Source organism: Camelus ferus, chromosome 6 (genome assembly GCF_009834535.1).
Source record: "Camelus ferus isolate YT-003-E chromosome 6, BCGSAC_Cfer_1.0, whole genome shotgun sequence".
Lineage (NCBI taxonomy): Eukaryota > Metazoa > Chordata > Mammalia > Artiodactyla > Camelidae > Camelus > Camelus ferus.
Window position 1 is genome coordinate 48,058,148 of NC_045701.1, and position 17,332 is coordinate 48,075,479.

General features: G+C 33.6%; 1 protein-coding gene across 4 annotated transcripts in view; it reads left to right on the plus strand.

Annotated features, from left to right (window-relative positions):
• FANCM (FA complementation group M) overlaps window positions 1-17,332 on the plus strand; it is a 75,922-nt gene that overhangs the window by 15,536 nt on the left and 43,054 nt on the right. For all 4 annotated transcript variants that reach the window (XR_004320681.1, XM_032481962.1, XM_006183217.3 and 1 more), the window contains 6 exons: window positions 1,419-1,603; window positions 4,775-4,981; window positions 6,547-6,760; window positions 9,978-10,132; window positions 11,067-11,222; window positions 12,810-14,703. Coding sequence is in view for 3 of the 4 variants with exons in the window: in XM_032481962.1 (XP_032337853.1) it covers window positions 1,419-1,603; window positions 4,775-4,981; window positions 6,547-6,760; window positions 9,978-10,132; window positions 11,067-11,222; window positions 12,810-14,703 (2,811 nt within the window). In the remaining variant the exon portion in view is untranslated. The remainder of the gene's footprint in view (window positions 1-1,418; window positions 1,604-4,774; window positions 4,982-6,546; window positions 6,761-9,977; window positions 10,133-11,066; window positions 11,223-12,809; window positions 14,704-17,332) is intronic.

Genomic DNA, 17,332 nt, shown 5'->3' on the forward strand with positions numbered 1-17,332 from the left:
GAATCTGAATCTTAGGAGAATGGTCTGTGCTATTTTTATCTGTTTACGTATATCTGCATAAATTTTGGAGTTACCATCATAAAGGCAGTATTTAAAGTTTCAGGAGTGGATGTGATCATATCACCAGGAATACAATTTATAGAGACAAGAGTGGGTCCAGAATTAGTCCTGCAGAATACCAGCGTTTAGAGTTCAGAGGGAGAAATGCCACAAAGGAGATTGAGAAAGAAACCAGACAAGTGAAGTATCAGAGACACTGAGGGAAGAGACTATTTCAATAGGAAGGAGTAGACTGTGAGAAGTATGGTCAGGTGAACCAAAAAGCATCCACTGAATTTGGCAACATAGAAGTTATTGATGACTTTGGTAGAGGAGCTTTAGTGGAATGAAGATGGTAAGGCAGGCTGTGGCTGGTTGAAGGAGATAGCTTTGCACTGAAAATAGCTATTGATCAAGAGCTGGTCAGATGTAGAGGCTTGATGCTATGGAGATTCAAAGGTTTAATCTGGAATAATTTTCCTTGCAATGGCAGCTCTTTTTCCCTATGTACTGAACATTAACTTTGTATGTACTAAGTCATTTAAGTCATAGGGTTGCTATAAAAACTAAATTAATATACAAATTCTGGTGTAATCCCTGGCATACACATGATGATTGATATAATATGAGTCATATTTAACAAAGAAGGATTGTCAAAGTCATCCCGTACAAGGTTAAAAACAAAAGAAAACAAATACAACAAAAAGCCCCGCACAACTTGCAATTACTAACCAATTGCTAAATGCAAGTCTACATACTTTATATTTACTATTTCATTTAATCTTTACCTCAGTCCATTTTAGATATGAATAAACTAAAGCTTAAAGAGAGTGAATGGCCCAGCCTCCAAATCATGTTCTTACTCATGCATTCTTCTGCCTCTCAAGAGGCAGACAGACATTGGGAGCAGGCTGGTGATTGACTGTAGGCTATATTCTGCAGCTTTCCTTGGAGAATCTGAAAGTGTCAGTAATTTGAGGACAGAATATTATGGCCTGCAGTAAGAGAGTGCCTTTAGTGAGCAGAAAGGAAAGGGAAGATTTACAAAAGCAGTGGGAGCTCTGCAGTCCTGTGCTGCTGATTTAAAAGGTAAAGGGGAATAGCAGGCATCATGCATGAACTGAAGGACTGGTCAGAGGTAATTTTTATTTGATTTGTTTAGGGTTTTATTTTATGACAGCCAATGAGAGATAGGGAGCCAAGTTTATTAAGATTATTAGAAAAGGTAGGAGGATACCAGCAAAGGTTTAAGATGCCTGAAATTATTTTTTTGAAAGAATTGTCATTCCTTAGTATAAAGTTTCAGGCTTATCTGTTCAACTAGTTCTTATCTGTGTGCTTTTTAAAAAGTTGTAATTAAAGTATTTTTTTTTATATAGCTCAAAACAGGTCTGAAAAGAAATGTGATGAGACCAGAGTTATGATCTTCTCTTCATTTCGAGATAGTGTTCAAGAAATTGCAGAAATGCTTTTACAGCATCAGCCAGTTATTAGAGTCATGACTTTTGTTGGCCATGCCTCAGGGAAAAGCATGAAGGGTTTTACCCAGAAGGAGCAACTGGAGGTAATTATTCTGGAGATGATGATTATTAAAATAAAATTGATTAGCTTTGCACTTAGACCTTTTCTGTTTTAACTCACTGGTCAGTTGGCTACATCATAAAGATAATTTTACAGTAAATATGTAAATAAAACTAGGTATATTTTGAAAGTCCAAAAAAGTATTTTTTTTGTGGTTTTGAAACTTTCTTTTTGAAGTATGGTTAAGCAGAAAGGCCCTGGAATCATACTATGTAGGTTGGAATCCTGGCTCTTCCACTTGGAAATTCTTTACTTCCTGGCCTCAGGTTTTCTTATCTGTAAGCATACTTCACAGAGCTATTGTAAGCATTAAATGAAACCATACTGTAGAGCCTTCAATCCGTGTTTACTATTTATTTAAGTCACTTTAATTATTTATTCCAAACAAATAATGAGCTTATCACTTTTTTTTTTTTGTTATTTAAAAATCTTAACTTAAAAATATGGTCAGAGGAAAGAAACCATGGTGGTATCTAAGGTAGCTGTATACTCTGAATAGAGGTCATACATTTTCTGATTACTATGATATGTTTTTTTGGAAATTTTAGACTCGATTTTATAAACCATATACAGGTTTTTGCAGATTAGCTATAGGTCTACACTTGAGTAACCTCTGACAATTAGGCATGTCTTTAATGTCTAATTCATTATGAAAGATACTTTCTTGATTCTGTCAACATTAATAGATTTTACCAGTCCTCACTGCACTCAGAAGAGTCTGTTTAAGCAGACAGGATCTGGCAGAGAGAGTCTAAGAAGTTTTCCTGAGTCTGGATGTAACACTTTTCCCTATCTCAAGTCTAATAAGTACTTTAAAGGGTTCAGCATCTAGTGGGTAATTATTACTGATGTTAGCATTTATATATGAATGAAAAAAGAAGTGGATTTTTGCCTAGGAGGTCAAGCATTTTGAAATACTCATAGAACCCAACCTGGTCTCTTACCAATTTCATTATTACCTAAAGTCATTTCCTGAGTTTGTCAGTTACAATAAGAAACATAGATTTTATTGACTTTGTCTTTTACTCACTTTTATCAATAATATTTTAATGTAGGCCAGGGTAACAACCCTTTTTATTACTCCTATACATAGTTACTTTCATAACAGCACTTTTATTCTGAAATAAGCTTTCATGCAAGTAGTTGTAATTGAACTATTCATTTGCTTAGAAACAGGTGATGAATTCAGAGAGAAAGTTGGGGGACCAGATTCTTTAGGGCCTTGTAGGTCATTTCCATTTTAATGACTTTGGTTTTCACTCTGAGTTGGATGGGAATAATTTGGAGCAGAGGAGGGTCATGGCCTGATTGATATTTTGAAAGGATCATATTGGCTGCTATCTTAAGAATAAACCACAGGGGCTAAGGGTGGAAACAGGAAGAATTGGAAGACTTACTACAGTACTTCAAGCTGAAGATGACGGTGGCTTGGACTAGAGTTTTAGCAGGGAAGGTATGAGAAAATGGTTGGTATCTGGATATATTTTGAAGGTCAAGCTGACAGCACTTATTGGCAACTTAGAGTAGAATGTGATAAGGCAGTGTGAAGGCTGACTCCAAGGTTTTCGGCCTGACCGACTGAAAAGAGTGGCTGTTAACTAAGATTGGTAAGACCACAGGAAAGTCAAGTTTTGTAGAGAATTTTAGCTTGGTTTTAGACAAGCTAACTTTGGCCTGCCTCTGAGATTAGTGGTTTTCAAACTGTCAAAACTGATGGAGATGCTGTATACCATAAACTGACACATTGTAACTGAGTATACTTCAATTGAAAAAATAAAAACAGCAACGAAAAAACTGATGGAGGACCAGTTTATTTCCTCCTAGTATGTTACAGAGAGATACCTCTGAACATTACAGTAAAACTGAATAACTAGAAAAGTAAAATTAATGAAAAACAAAGTTCTTGCCTAAATTTTTTTTTATTATTAGAGTCAACAAATGTAGAATAACTGTCAAGTTTCTAAACCTTTAGTCTTAATTATTCTGGTCTTGTCAGTCAGTAATAAATGGTTTGTGAACCAGTACCAGCATCAGTAATAAATAGTAGATGGACTGCACTTTGAGTAACACTGTTATAAACATCAAACAGAGGTGTTGAATAAACAATTGAATATTTAAGTCTTGAGTTCATGGGTTCAGGGATTAATGGAAATATATAGCTGGGAATCATCATATAGATGAGAATGGATGAGAATGGATAAAATTACCAGGTGGCTGAATGAAGATAGAGATGTCCAAAGACTGAGCCCTGGGGAACCAGAATAAGTAGCTAGTGAAATAGGAGAAAGCATGGGAGAGTGTGGTATTTTGGGGCCAAATGAGGAGGAGGAAGTGATGACATGTATAAATGTTGCTGGTAGGTCATATAAGATAATAACTGCGAATTGACTATCTGATTAAGAGGTGAGATGGCAAATGACCTTGAAAAGATTTTCAGTGGAATGGTGAGACAAACCACCACTGAGAAGAGCTGAAGATAGCAAGTATATACGTTTTTCATGGATTTTTACTGTAAAAGACAGCAGAGATGGAAGTCGTTTTTGTTTGTTTCGTGTTGAGCTGTATAACGATATGCTGATAGGAAGCCTGCAGCTCAAAATAATCAATATATCAAAGCAGCATAGTTTGGGGCAGCATGTTCTAAACACCTACAGTCATATTTTGGGGTGGCATATTCTGCTCCCCTTCACCAGAATGACAATACAAAAAGTAAGATGTGAATTCTAGGAGTAATAAAACATTCTTACTTTAAGCTAACAATAGTTTAACTATTAAACTTACTATTATTGTTAAATTTACTTACAAATTTAGGTCTATGATATGATAATAGCACTAATTGCTCTGGGCTATTTTACCTGCCTTATGCTCTTTTTAGTGATGTTAAAAATACTGTCATCTATGTGTAAATTGTTAACCAGCCCTTTTAGAATCACAACCATTATTAAAGCAAAGGAATTAGGAGTGCCCTTTGTATTTTACCACCATCTCTTTTGGCTTGTATTGCCATTTGGCTGCTTCTTTTCCTATTCGATGGTATCCTGGGTGCTGATTTTTAATCTGGTTTCAGCATTTTGGGGCAAATGGAAAAAGTATGCTTTGATCTGCTATTCTCTTATGCTTGCATCTACTTAATTTTAAATCATTTTAATTTCAGGTAGTGAAACAATTTCGTAGCGGTGGTTACAATACATTGGTTTCTACTTGTGTTGGGGAGGAAGGTTTGGATATAGGAGAAGTTGATCTTATAATATGTTTTGATGCCCAGAAGAGCCCAATTCGTCTTGTACAACGAATGGGTAGAACTGGCCGCAAACGTCAAGGCAGGATTGTTGTTATCCTTGCAGAAGGACGAGAAGAACGTGTAAGTAGACTTGTAGAAACGTAATTTGATCTTTGAAATCTGAGAAATAGAGCCTAAAGACAAATATCAATCTATTAACATTCAGAGTCCAAACAATCTGTAGGTGATTGTGATTGATTTTTATTTCCTTTTGTGTTAAATTCTGCCTACTCTTTTCTTGTAATTGGGAGAATTTTTGACTGGATTCAGTTTTATAATTTTTATCCATATAAAGAAACACATTTTTGTACTTCAGTATTAATTTATAGGCACCTAGATACCAAAATCAATATGTATTATTCTTTCTTACTATTTCTCTATGCTCCTAAGGCCCTTTTTTTGTATTTAGTTTAGGGTTTTTAAAATTGTTTTCTTGTTGTTGTTGTTGTTGTTGTTGGTTGTTTGTTTTTTACTACAGTGAAGCTGAGAATGGTTTTTTACATTTTAAGAGTTGCCTAAATCAATCAATTAGCCAACCAACCAACCAACAAGAATATCAGCCAGAGATAATGTGTGGCTTGCAAACCCTGAAATATTTACCTTCTGGCTCTTTATGGAAAAGTTTGCTGATGCCTATTCTAAGTGATAAAGGATTTGAATTATGTTCATACTTTGCTGTAATCTTGGGTGACAGGGCTTCCTAAATATGATGTAGTACATAATATTGTTTTGTGACACACTAAAGTATTAACTAACTTTTGTAACTCAGTGTGACTCTTTCTGTGGCCAAGTAAATAGTTTCACATTTTATACCAAGTAAAGACTTTTTCATTAATTATGATAGTTTTAAAAATTTGATTTAAAATATTTTATAAATCCTTTAAGAATCATCCTGAAAAAATTCTTTTTACCGAATTCTTTTTACCTAATACTTTTCATATGATAAGCATATTCTTATGTAACATCCAGTTTATCTATAAAATGATCCCAATAAATGAGATGTCTGTTGCTTTTAAAAGTCTGTATTATCACTGAGTGGAATTGGCTCTAACTAATTGTATTATCATAGGGAAGTCGTTTAACTGTTCTTTTGGGGTGTTAGTTTTCTTATCTGTTAAATAGTCATAACAGTCTTCATTTAGTGAGTACGTACTCTGGGCTGGACAATGTTCCAGGTGCTTCAATTGCATTATTTTATTTAGTCCTGTCAACAACCACGTAAGCGGAGTACTAATAGTTTTCTTACACACAGTAAAGAAAACTGGCATGTAGAGAGATGAACAAGCTGAAATACCGGAATAGTATTCAAAAAGCAATTTACACTTATATGTAAATACCAGCCTTATTCAAAGACAGTAGATACTAAAGAAAAGATAGATCTCCTTTGTACAGTATAGTTATTTACTAAGGTAAGCTTTTTTTTTTGAAGGTAAGCTTTTATAATAATAAATTTTGAAATGATTTTCATCGAGTTAATTGAACAGGCTTCAAATTTAAGACAACAGATATTTTATCCTCCAAGTATTTAAGTGGATCAGAGTTTATTTTACTGTTTAGAATAAACTCAGACTAATATAATAATTGCCTGTAATGGCTAAGTGATTATTACAGAAATAATGTAATATGACATTTATTTGTTTTTGCAGACTTATAATCAAAGTCAGTCCAACAAAAGAAGTATTTATAAAGCTATTTCAGGTAACAAGCAGGTCCTTCATTTTTACCAAGGAAGTCCACGAATGGTTCCTGATGGAATCAACCCACAATTACATAAGATGTTCATCACTCATGGTGTCTTTGAACCAGAGAAGCCTTCTCGGAATTTGCAGCGAAAGTCATCTATCTTTTCCCATAGGAATGGTAAATAAAAAATTCTGCACTTGAGACATACATTTGTTCTCTTGTTAGTTAGCAGGACATATATTGATACATTTAGGATGTTATGGGTGTCCCCTTTGGAAAGGTTAAGAGATTATTCATGTGGCAAAGGGAAGGAGACACTGACAGTACAGAGTGATAGAAACCCAGTGTTGGGAAAATTTTAAATATCCTATCAACCTAGAGAATCTTCTTTACAATTGTAGAAAAGAAAAATCATTTTATTATTGAATAAGCATTAAACTGTATTACAATGTACATTGTAATCCATCCACTAAGACAATACAAAGACAGAAAGAAATTCTATCCTATTCATTCTCCCAAGCAGTTACAAATCCTTTACATACACATTCTTAAGATTAACAGTAACTTGTCCTCATATAAGAGGGTAGCACCATTTGCTGTATGTTCTTTCTTATTTCACTCCAAATTCCCCTGGTAATTGACGTATCCATTTGTGTTAGCTAGTTGCACTTCATCCAAAGAAATAATAAAACTTCTGTCTCTATGACAAGTAGATAGGGACAGCTCAGAGAAAATGTCAGGGCTACTCTCCCTGGTGTCTAGGAGATAGGGACACTATCTTCCTTGATGTTTATACTTCAAAGAGGTGGTTCCTCTATCCTTAAGAAATCATTTCTGGTTGAAAAGCTGGCTAGAGGCTAGCTTTGCCTTTACAAAGATTTGCATACGTATCAAAGGGTTAAAGAAAGGATTACAAACATTAGGTGTAGCTAGAATTGCTCCTAGAAAGGGAGGGGGAGTGGTTTCTTTCCCTTTGTGCAAAGGAGAGATTTTTTTTTTTTAATTTATCATTACACCAGATAGTGGTGAAGTTAGACTAAGTTATTGGTGATATTAAGTCAGTGAGAAACAAATACTTTGGCGCCAGGGAGCAGAGTATGAGAGCTTAAGAATACAGAGATTTTGGTGATAGCAAGAAAATACCTTAAAACATTAGCACTATAAAAATGAGAAACAAAAAGTTTTTCTTTTGAATTTTGCTTATCTTTAAGGAAGGCTTTAAAGAATCATAAAATAATGTAGTTAGAGTCTAAGATTTGGGAGAAACCTTGGGGGTCATCTGACCAATTGCCTATCAAGGTAGGAATGTTTTCTGCAGCATTCTTGTTAAATGTATATCCAGCCCCAACAGAACATCTCTGTAATGGAAATTATATTCTTTTATGAGGGTTCATCCATTGTTGAATAGTCCATATAGAAAAAGTCTTTCTGCTGAAAAAATACCTGTCTCTGAACCTTATACTCATTTATTTGGTTTTGGGTTTGTCGACTGAAAAAAAGAAAACAAAACTCAAAAGTTGAGAATAATTCATTTGGGGCATTACTGAGGACTACAGCCCAGGAAGGCAGCCTCTCATATAGCTCTGAGGGACTGTTCCAAAGAGGTAGGGGAGGAGCCAGGGTATATAGGAGTTTTTGCTGGGGGAAAAAAACCCATTCAGTGTAACATCAAAAGATTACTGCTAATCACAAAAAACAGACATTTCAAGTTAATGATTTTAGTGCTTTTCTGTGATGGGAAGATGCAAGAATTGGGCTTATTGAAATTATTCCTTTGATATGCATCTTAACTATCTGGGGCCAGTATCCTGGTTTTCTCTATACTGAACCCCTCTCAGGGCAGCTGCAGTGGCTGTTGGCTTGATGGCCCCAACATCCTTTGTTTACTGAAATGGTAGGGGACTTCCTTTGTGCACAGCTTCTAGATACAAAGAATGGTTTTGATCCTTGGTTCACCTAGGTGGCAGTTCTTTATATATTTGAAGATAGTACCTCTCAACTGGTTTCATACTATGAAGTTTCAAAGTTCTTTCCCTTCTAGTCACCTGCTTTGGATTCACTTAAATTTGTTAATGTTCTTTCCCTTAACTCAGAGCCATTAATCAGTGCAAAAATGTGCCTATTAAACCTAATGCAAGTCCATGTAACAGGAATATGCCTGTCATTTTATAAGACTTTGCCAAATTTTTGGTTAAAATGAAAATGTATTTTGAATTCTTTTGAATTTATTAAACCAATAATAGCATCAAAACTTCATTTGGTTGGCATAAATTTTTCTTAGTGATCATTTTATTTTTGTAAGTGTTAACTGTATGTTTCATAATTATTTCTAAAATATTACTAGGGATGGATGGTAAAATTCTAGAATCTGCCTTAAAAAAAATATTAGCTTATGTTTGTTTTTCTATGCTTTTTTCCTCCCATTCTCTCCAATTTTTCAAGTGTCAGTGATTCATCCTGCCAAGATAGCGTGTATAAATGTAATGTTCTATATATTGGTATATAATTCATTTGGGCTTAGAGGTCTGAATTTATTTTAAGTAACTAGGAGAATGGAATACCTTTCTATTTCAAAAGTCTTAGCATCTCAGATTGCTAGATCTGAAAGGGACCTGAGAGATCACCTAGTTCGAACCCCTTATTTTACAGAAGTCTCTTCCTATGTAGTATTTGGGAATTGCTAAGACAGAAGTTCCCTGGTTCCTAATTTGGTAGTCGTTTTTTTTTTTTTTTTCCTACCCTCATCTGTATTGGGACCAGAATTAGTGCTTTATATTTTTAATCCTTTCCATGTTGGTGATTATTTTCCTTTATAGAGATTATGGAAATAAAAAAAGGTTAATTTACTATACGTTTAAAAATATATATTTTTAAAACAGTAGATCTTTCCTGCCCCCTTTTCACCCCTCTCCCACCCTCCCTATTTAAGACTTAAGCCAAAAACCCTTTTTAGTCTTGGCGTCTCTGCATTCCCCACCAGTTTCACAAAACTTTTCTGATAATGTTAGGATATAATCATGATATGAGTTTTCATTTGTAAGTTATCTGTTTCCTGCCAGATCTTAGACAGCAAAATAGAGAGAGTGCAAAAGAAACTAAGACTGAGAGCCTAGTTACCTTGCGCTGTTTGTTAATGAAGAAGTCATTACCAAAGATTAGCTCTAGACAGAAGGGTGGACTAGTACTTTCAAAGAGATGAGAGAAGTTTAGGAGATAGGTAGAAGCAAGAAGTGATAGTGATTATATGAAGAAAACTAATTTTAAGGAATAGAATCAGTGGTTTGGCAGAGATGAGTAGACAAACAGGTAGAGTTTGAGTTGATGTCATACATTTTGTGTTTGCCTAGCAGATTTTTTTAAACCTCTTTTCAGCTATTTTTTTTTCAACTTACAGAAATGAGGCAAAGTAATTCAAAGAAAGACTGGTTCTTATCTGAAGAAGAATTTAAATTATGGAACAAACGATACAGATTAAGAGACAGTGATGGAACTAAGGAAATAACATTGCCTCAAGTTCAGTTTCTGTCTTTACAAAATGAGAACAGACAAGTAAGTTGAACATGTTTTCAGATACTCATTATAGTGATTATGCAGTAGGTGAATGTTCATGATCAGAATGTCAACTTAAATAAAAATTGAGAATGTAAGCAGTTTAAAAAAGAATATTAAAGTCTAACTTGGTAAAATAACTAATTTTCTTATATTCCTTATTATATATATATATTTACATGACTAATATATTTACATTAGTTCTCTTTATTAATTTCTGCATATAAACGTTTTTATGTAGGCATAATTTATATGATTATTCAATATATTACTAATATAAAATTTGCTGTCATGAGAATCTTTGTACAAACTTTTTTAGCAAACTGGTTTTTAATATTTGTTTTGAAATTACAGTAAAACTAAACTGAATGTTGTTTATTTTGTTTATTCTGAACAAGTTATTGATGAACTTAATGAAAGTCAAGAGAGTTGATTATAGGTCACATATACACCTGGAGAACTAGAAAAACAACCTCAGGAAAGATTCCATTTAGAAGATTTATAGGGCTTGAAATATATGGGTCTTCAGATTTTGTATTTTATTCACTAACAGGTAAAGTCAGGAATGGCAGCAGGCACGAAGAATTGGGATCAGTATTACTGAGAGGTTATGAATGCCTCTTTATTAGATTGTAGAATATAAATCTAGCAAAACAGTAATTTTCAAGTCACACATTTTCTTAAATATTTGCTCTTAACTTGGAACTATATAAATAGGAATTTGGCCAAGAGCAACCCATGTAACATTTACTTATTTATTCATTTTTAATAAGATTTATTGTTTTCTTTCCAATTTTACAAGCAATACATGTAACAGTGATTTTTAAAATGTATTTAAAAGGACATCTTTATACTTTATGAAATTACTTTCTTTAAAATCAGTGTGTGAAATCTGAGTATGTGTGTTTTTATTATGTTAAAAATCATTAATCAGACTCAAGAACCAACCATTGGAATTCATCAACTCTCTCTCTCTGAATGGAGACTGTGGCAGGATCATCCTTTGCCTACGTATCAAGTTGACCATTCAGATCGATGTCACCATTTCATAAACATTATGCAAATGATAGAAGGAATGAGACATGAAGAGGTAGGCTTCTACTGTAACTTTCTCTTGCTGGTATGATAGTGAAACTAGAACACTTCATCTTTATTCTTCTTAATTTGAAGTCATTACTGTAAGAAACAAGTGTTAATTATAATCAGAGCTAGACTATTTTGTTTTTCTATATAGCTCCTTGTAATCTCAGTAAGGAACCAGTTTTCTGTCTTAAGAGAAGTAGACCTAATTAGAAGAACATCATCTGTAAATATTGATAGACTTAGAGTCAAAGTTTTACTATACTTAATGATTTATATAAAATGTTTATAAAGCTATTTTAGGATTCTTGTTAGATTGGGATTTATTGTATTCTCTGTTGTATAGGTCGTTTGGTATGTCTCTTATATCCTGCTGGTGGTTTAGAGAATTAGTGATTCCTCGAGCAGTTTCTTGGTTATTCTTCCTTGAGAGAGTTAGAATGATGAACTTGTTACGATTGTGAAATTCAAAATAGCTGGGTTAGAATTCCAACTTTACCTCTAGTAATTGTGCATCTGTAAGTTACTTAACCTCTCGGTGCCTCAGTTTCATCTGTAAAATGGGGATAATGATAATACTTTCTTCATAAGGTTGTTGTGAGAATTAAATAACTTAATACATGTAAAGCAATTAGAATTAGTAACTGGCACATAGTAACTACTCAGTAGGCTGTAGCTGCGATTTTTGTTATTAGCTGTTATTCATGAAAATAAAGTAATTATTTGTAAATCCCAGGAAAGCCTGTGCCATCAAATTAACACATTTTTTAGTGCCTTCTGTATGGCATGGTCTGTTCTAGGCCCTGTGGCTACATTGGTGAAGAAGTCAGATAAAATACTCTGTCTATGGGGAACATATTTACTGGCAGGGAGACAGACATTCTCACATTAATATTTATTGTATTTATTATTCAAAAAGTGGAGAATTAACTGCTTAAGTCCCTGATTAGTAGAGGAATCCTGACTAAAGTGGCATTCATGGGTGAGAGGGAAGGATGTGTCAGGGGTGGTGGGGACTGTAGTTTTAGATTTAAAGATAACTAAGACTGGGACATTTACTGCAAGAGTTCTTGGGGAATTTGTTAAAAATAGTATATTCTAGCCTACAGCCTAGTAGACAAACAGGTACGTTTATTTCAGATGTTCTATAAGCTGTTCTTAGTTTTACCTTCATCAAGATAGTAAATCTAATACAGGTATGTATATTTTTTATTTATTTGTATTAATTTCTTAAATATCTATTTTTAGGAAATTAGAATAATTATTCAATTAAATGTTAGAAGTGAAAAAAATTAGTGTTTATAATCTTGTTTTATATATTCATTAAATTCTTTCTACAAATAGTTATCATGGGTCTTCCATGTATTAGGTACTGGGAATATAAAAATATTAACTGATTAAAGATAATTTATGATGATTTCACAGTAGTGTCATTTCTAATTTTGTTTGACTTAGAATAATTTTTTAAGGTATAAAAGAAAATCATTTGAATAATGTAATATTGCTTAGAAAATATTTTAACAGAGTAAAACTTTTCTCATAGAACTGGCTTTTTTGTTTTGTTTCCCTGTGACTTTTTCATTTTCCTTCTTTATAGGGAGAATGCAGTTATGAATTGGAAGTTAAATCTTATTTACAAATGGAAGATGTTAGCTCAACATCTAGTGTGCCCAGGCATGAGTATAATCCTTTTGCCTATGGAACCTTTGCTAGTAACAAGAAATCTTCATTTACAAAGAATATAAATAAAGGCAAATCATTCTCAATGACAGAATCCAGTGAAGAATGTGCTGAAGTTTTTAAACAAACTCGTATCAAACCTACTAAAATTGTTTCTCTAAAGAAAAAAGCATCTAAAGAACTTAAAAAAGATCAACCTAAAAAAGAAAAAAAGGATGTTGTCATGGAGCCTTTAGACACTGATAGTAATTCTATTGTTGAGAATATTTGTCAGGTAGACCTACTAAATGATGAAAGGACATTGGATACAGATGAAGTTACTGCCACATGTGCCAGCAATGAAAATGTTGCTAATCAGTCCTGTGAATTATTGACAGAATGTCAGTTTACAAGTAAATCTACTAGTTCATTTACTGGAAATTCAGATTCTGGTTATAACAGCTTGAGTGATGAGAAATCTCTTTCATCTACTTTATTGCTTCCATTTGAGGATGAGCTTTATATAGCTGGAATAGATGACCAATTTTATCACGGTCATTCATTAACAAGCGAGGTACTAGCTAACATAGAGAGATTTTTATCCCATTCTCCTCCACCTCTCAGTGGACTCTCACGTTTGGAATATGAAATTGCTAAGGGTTCTGCACCTGAGAACTTGCTTTTTCTACCCTACACAGAGCACTTACAAAAGGATAAATCCACCTGTTTAATGTCATATTCAGCTGTAAATTCTCAAGAGAATTTAGAGTTTTCACTTACTGCTCATCCTTCTGAAAAAAGTTGCATTTATGGTACAACTAATGATAAGATTTCTGATGAATCAAGCTTCTGTGACTATGATAAAGTACATAAAGGTATTAAAAATGAAAATTTAGTATCCAGCAATCATATGCAAGTAAACATAGGCCCTCCAAAGTATTTTGTTGAAGAGAAGAATCATGATGTTGATAACGATGGCCTCCCAATATTGCATACTGACCAGGATGAGAGTTTACTGCTATTTGATGATGTTAATACGGAGTTTAATGATGTGAGTCTTTCTCCCTTGAATAGTAAATGCAAATCTTTATGTGTGTCAGACAAAAATGCTATAAATGATGTGGCACCTGTTTCTCAGTTCTTCATTTCTGATGAACTTTTGTTAGATGATAATTCTGAACCCCAAGATCAAATTATCTGTGATACTAATAACTGGAAATCTCATGAAGATTTGAGAGGTGTACATGAAGAAAAACTGAAGAATGATGAATATGGTTTTGACTGCTCTAAGGATTTATTTTCTGTTACCTTTGATTTAGGATTTTGTAGTCCAGATTCTGATGATGAAGTATTAGAACATGCACCAGATACAAATAAGAATAAATTTTTAGATCATCTTTCTGGAAGATGTTTAGATACTAAGGAGACAAGTGATGCAAATTATGTTTCAGATCAAGCAGGTCATGTTGATAGTTCTACAGGTATAACCATTACTATCCCATCAAGTGAAGATAAGCGAAGTCCAACTTTTGCACATTTTCCCATGAGTGCAGCGAAGAATAAAGAATTTATGTCTCCTGGTTATTCTCAGTTTTCTTTGCCAGTAGAAGAAAAAGTTATGAGTACACCACTTTCTGAATCAAACACACTGAACTCACTTTCTAAGAAGAAATTAGAAATGGCTAGGACATCAGATTCTAATAAGGGAAAAGTAAATCTACAAAGTTCCAAAGAAACATTGCATTCAACTTTTGATGATTCAGGACTTTCTGTAGAAAAGACTAAAAGCAGGGAGCAAATCAATCTGCGTCAATCCTGCCATTCTGGTAAAGGTAAGAGTCCGTCCTTATAAAACACATAAATCTTTCTAGAGTGAGTAATATGGATCAGATTCTGTAATTTTTCAAAATGTAATTTCTCAGTATATGGTGTATGGAATTAGATAATTGATGTATTATATATTTCTTAAGTTGATACTTACTGATATAAGATTCATTTTATCTACATATATTTATGGCATGCATGACATGGGAAAGGAATTATGCTAGACACTGAAATATAGAAATGTAAAATTTGGCCCCTAGTCCTTGATTATAAGATGCAAACAATTGTGTGACATGTACATTTGAAAGATATCAGTAAAATGTGGAAATAACTACCAAATGAGTAATAAGATAGTGGACCTTCAGGAGGCCCAGAAGATGACAAAATTTTGAACTGGATTAGATTGGAAACGTTGACTTTTATTATAGATATTTATATTGGCTTCTTAGGAATATTTATGATTTGGATATGTTGAAAATAATCAAGAGAGAATTTGGGTGCTAAAAAGTGAAAACAAAGAGAAAGAAGGAAAGTGTATAAATCTCTCATTTTATCCTACAACTACTCTTTCCTCAGCCATAAGGAATAAAATTCATATATGTCCTGCTGTAATAATCTATACATAAGCTAGAGTTGAGTTCTATAACAGAATTTAAAGAATACTTAAATCATTTTAATACTAAACATCTATTTCCTGGTTTTCCTGTACCTGTAGAATTAGATTACAGAAGTCAGATTTCTGTGGATCTTCTGTGGTCTTGTCTGAATCTTCCAAATAGAGTCTTACTTCTCAATTATTTTGCTATATAAATCTTTCTCTTTGTTTTCATAAATGAGAGTTTCCTCTGTAAGTCTTGTTCTTATCTGTTCTCATTTTTCTTATTCTATTCTCACTAACATTGACAGCATGATTCATGGATGTTTTATTTAAGATAAAGTTTATTTAAAATAAGTTATGGAAACATGGTTAATTTTAAAAAACTGTACTGCATAGTTTTGGATGTACTGTGACGTGTAGTTTTACTAAGTATATATTGCCTGTGATCCTTTAATATTTGCTTTAACACCTTTATATTAAGTCTGTTAATGGATAATTTTTCTGTCATTTGTCATATTTGCATGAAAACTTTTTTTAGCATTGTATTTAATCACTAACCATGGGCAATATAATTCTGAATACATATGCATTAAGGGAATTATTTATTAGAGAATAATATTTAGTATTTAGTATTCCACTTAATTGAAATAAAAGACTTAAGATTATTTGCCATGCTATATGTATATAATAATATACCTCTAAAGCGGTTAAAAGGAAATCCTCCTAGAATGATTTGGTTACTGTATTTGAGCCCTGCATTCAACTCTGGCTTTCTTAGAAGGTAACAAAAAATAGGAAACTGTTTGGATTATACAGTGATCATCTACAAAAAGGATTTATTGAGGTTTATCTGTCTGGATGCATGTTTTATTACTACAGAATGTGAGGAGAAATTTACGGTGTGATTTTGTGTTAGTTTTTTATTGCTGTGTAAAAAACAAATTTAGTGGCTTAAAAGAACATTTATCTCACAGTTTCTGTGGTTTAGGAATTTGAGACTGCTTAAGGGTCTGAATCTTCCAAATAGAGTCTTCTGGCTTAGGATTTCTCATGAGGTTATAGCCAAGATTTCACCCAGGGTTGCAGTCATCTGAAGATTTGACGGAGCATGTAGAATCTGCTTCCAAGATGGCTTATTTGAAAGAAAGGGGAGGGTGATGGGAGGCACACAGATATCTGAGGTCCACAGCAATTCTATAGTCCAGTAGAACTGAGACTGAAAGTTTCTTGATTAGTACTCAAAGCGTGGGAATAATTCTCGGCGGTTCTTGGCTTTGTCCTCTGGGTGCTTGATCCTTTTTCATAACAGGTAGCACCTGTGCAGTTTTCTCAGCCTGTTTCTTTTACTGAAAATGTGGGGATCCGAAGGCCTCTCTTCCCATGTAATTCTTATAAATCTTTGTGGATCTCTTGTGACTCTTCCTTGAGGTTTATTCAGTTAGATACTAGCCATGCCCACAAGTCTTTGGAGGTAAATCCTTCCCTACCTTTGGTGTTTGCTGAGATGTCTAGAGATAGTTCCTTAATCTTCTTAGAAGGCCTGTTGTTTGAGAGGATCTGTAAGAGACATTCTTAAAATGTTTAAGGAGCCTTTTATCTGACTGAATGGTACTTTGAGGCACCACGTTTGATTTTTCTGAGGTCCTAAAGCATTCACAGTCACATCCTCAGCATCACCTGGACAACATTTTCCTGGTAGTATTCTAGATCAGATCTTTGCCTGGAAGATTCCTTAATTTAACATTGTACACCAGCTTGAGAAGTTGTTAATTTTCAAAACTAGCAAGTCTCAACTGTTTAATAGTACTTTCTTTAGTTCCCCTCTCTCGTTTCACATTTTACTTTCACAGAAAGAAGCACAGGCAATACCTTAAGTATTTTATCTGGAAATCTTACCTAGATCACCTCATTCATTAGGTACAATTTCTACTTTCTGTGTTACTGCAATATTGCTAAACTTTCTGGCATTACATAAAGAATTCCCTTCCTATAATTTTTTTCTTTTTCTTTTTCAAGGAATGTTTAATAACAAGGTAGAA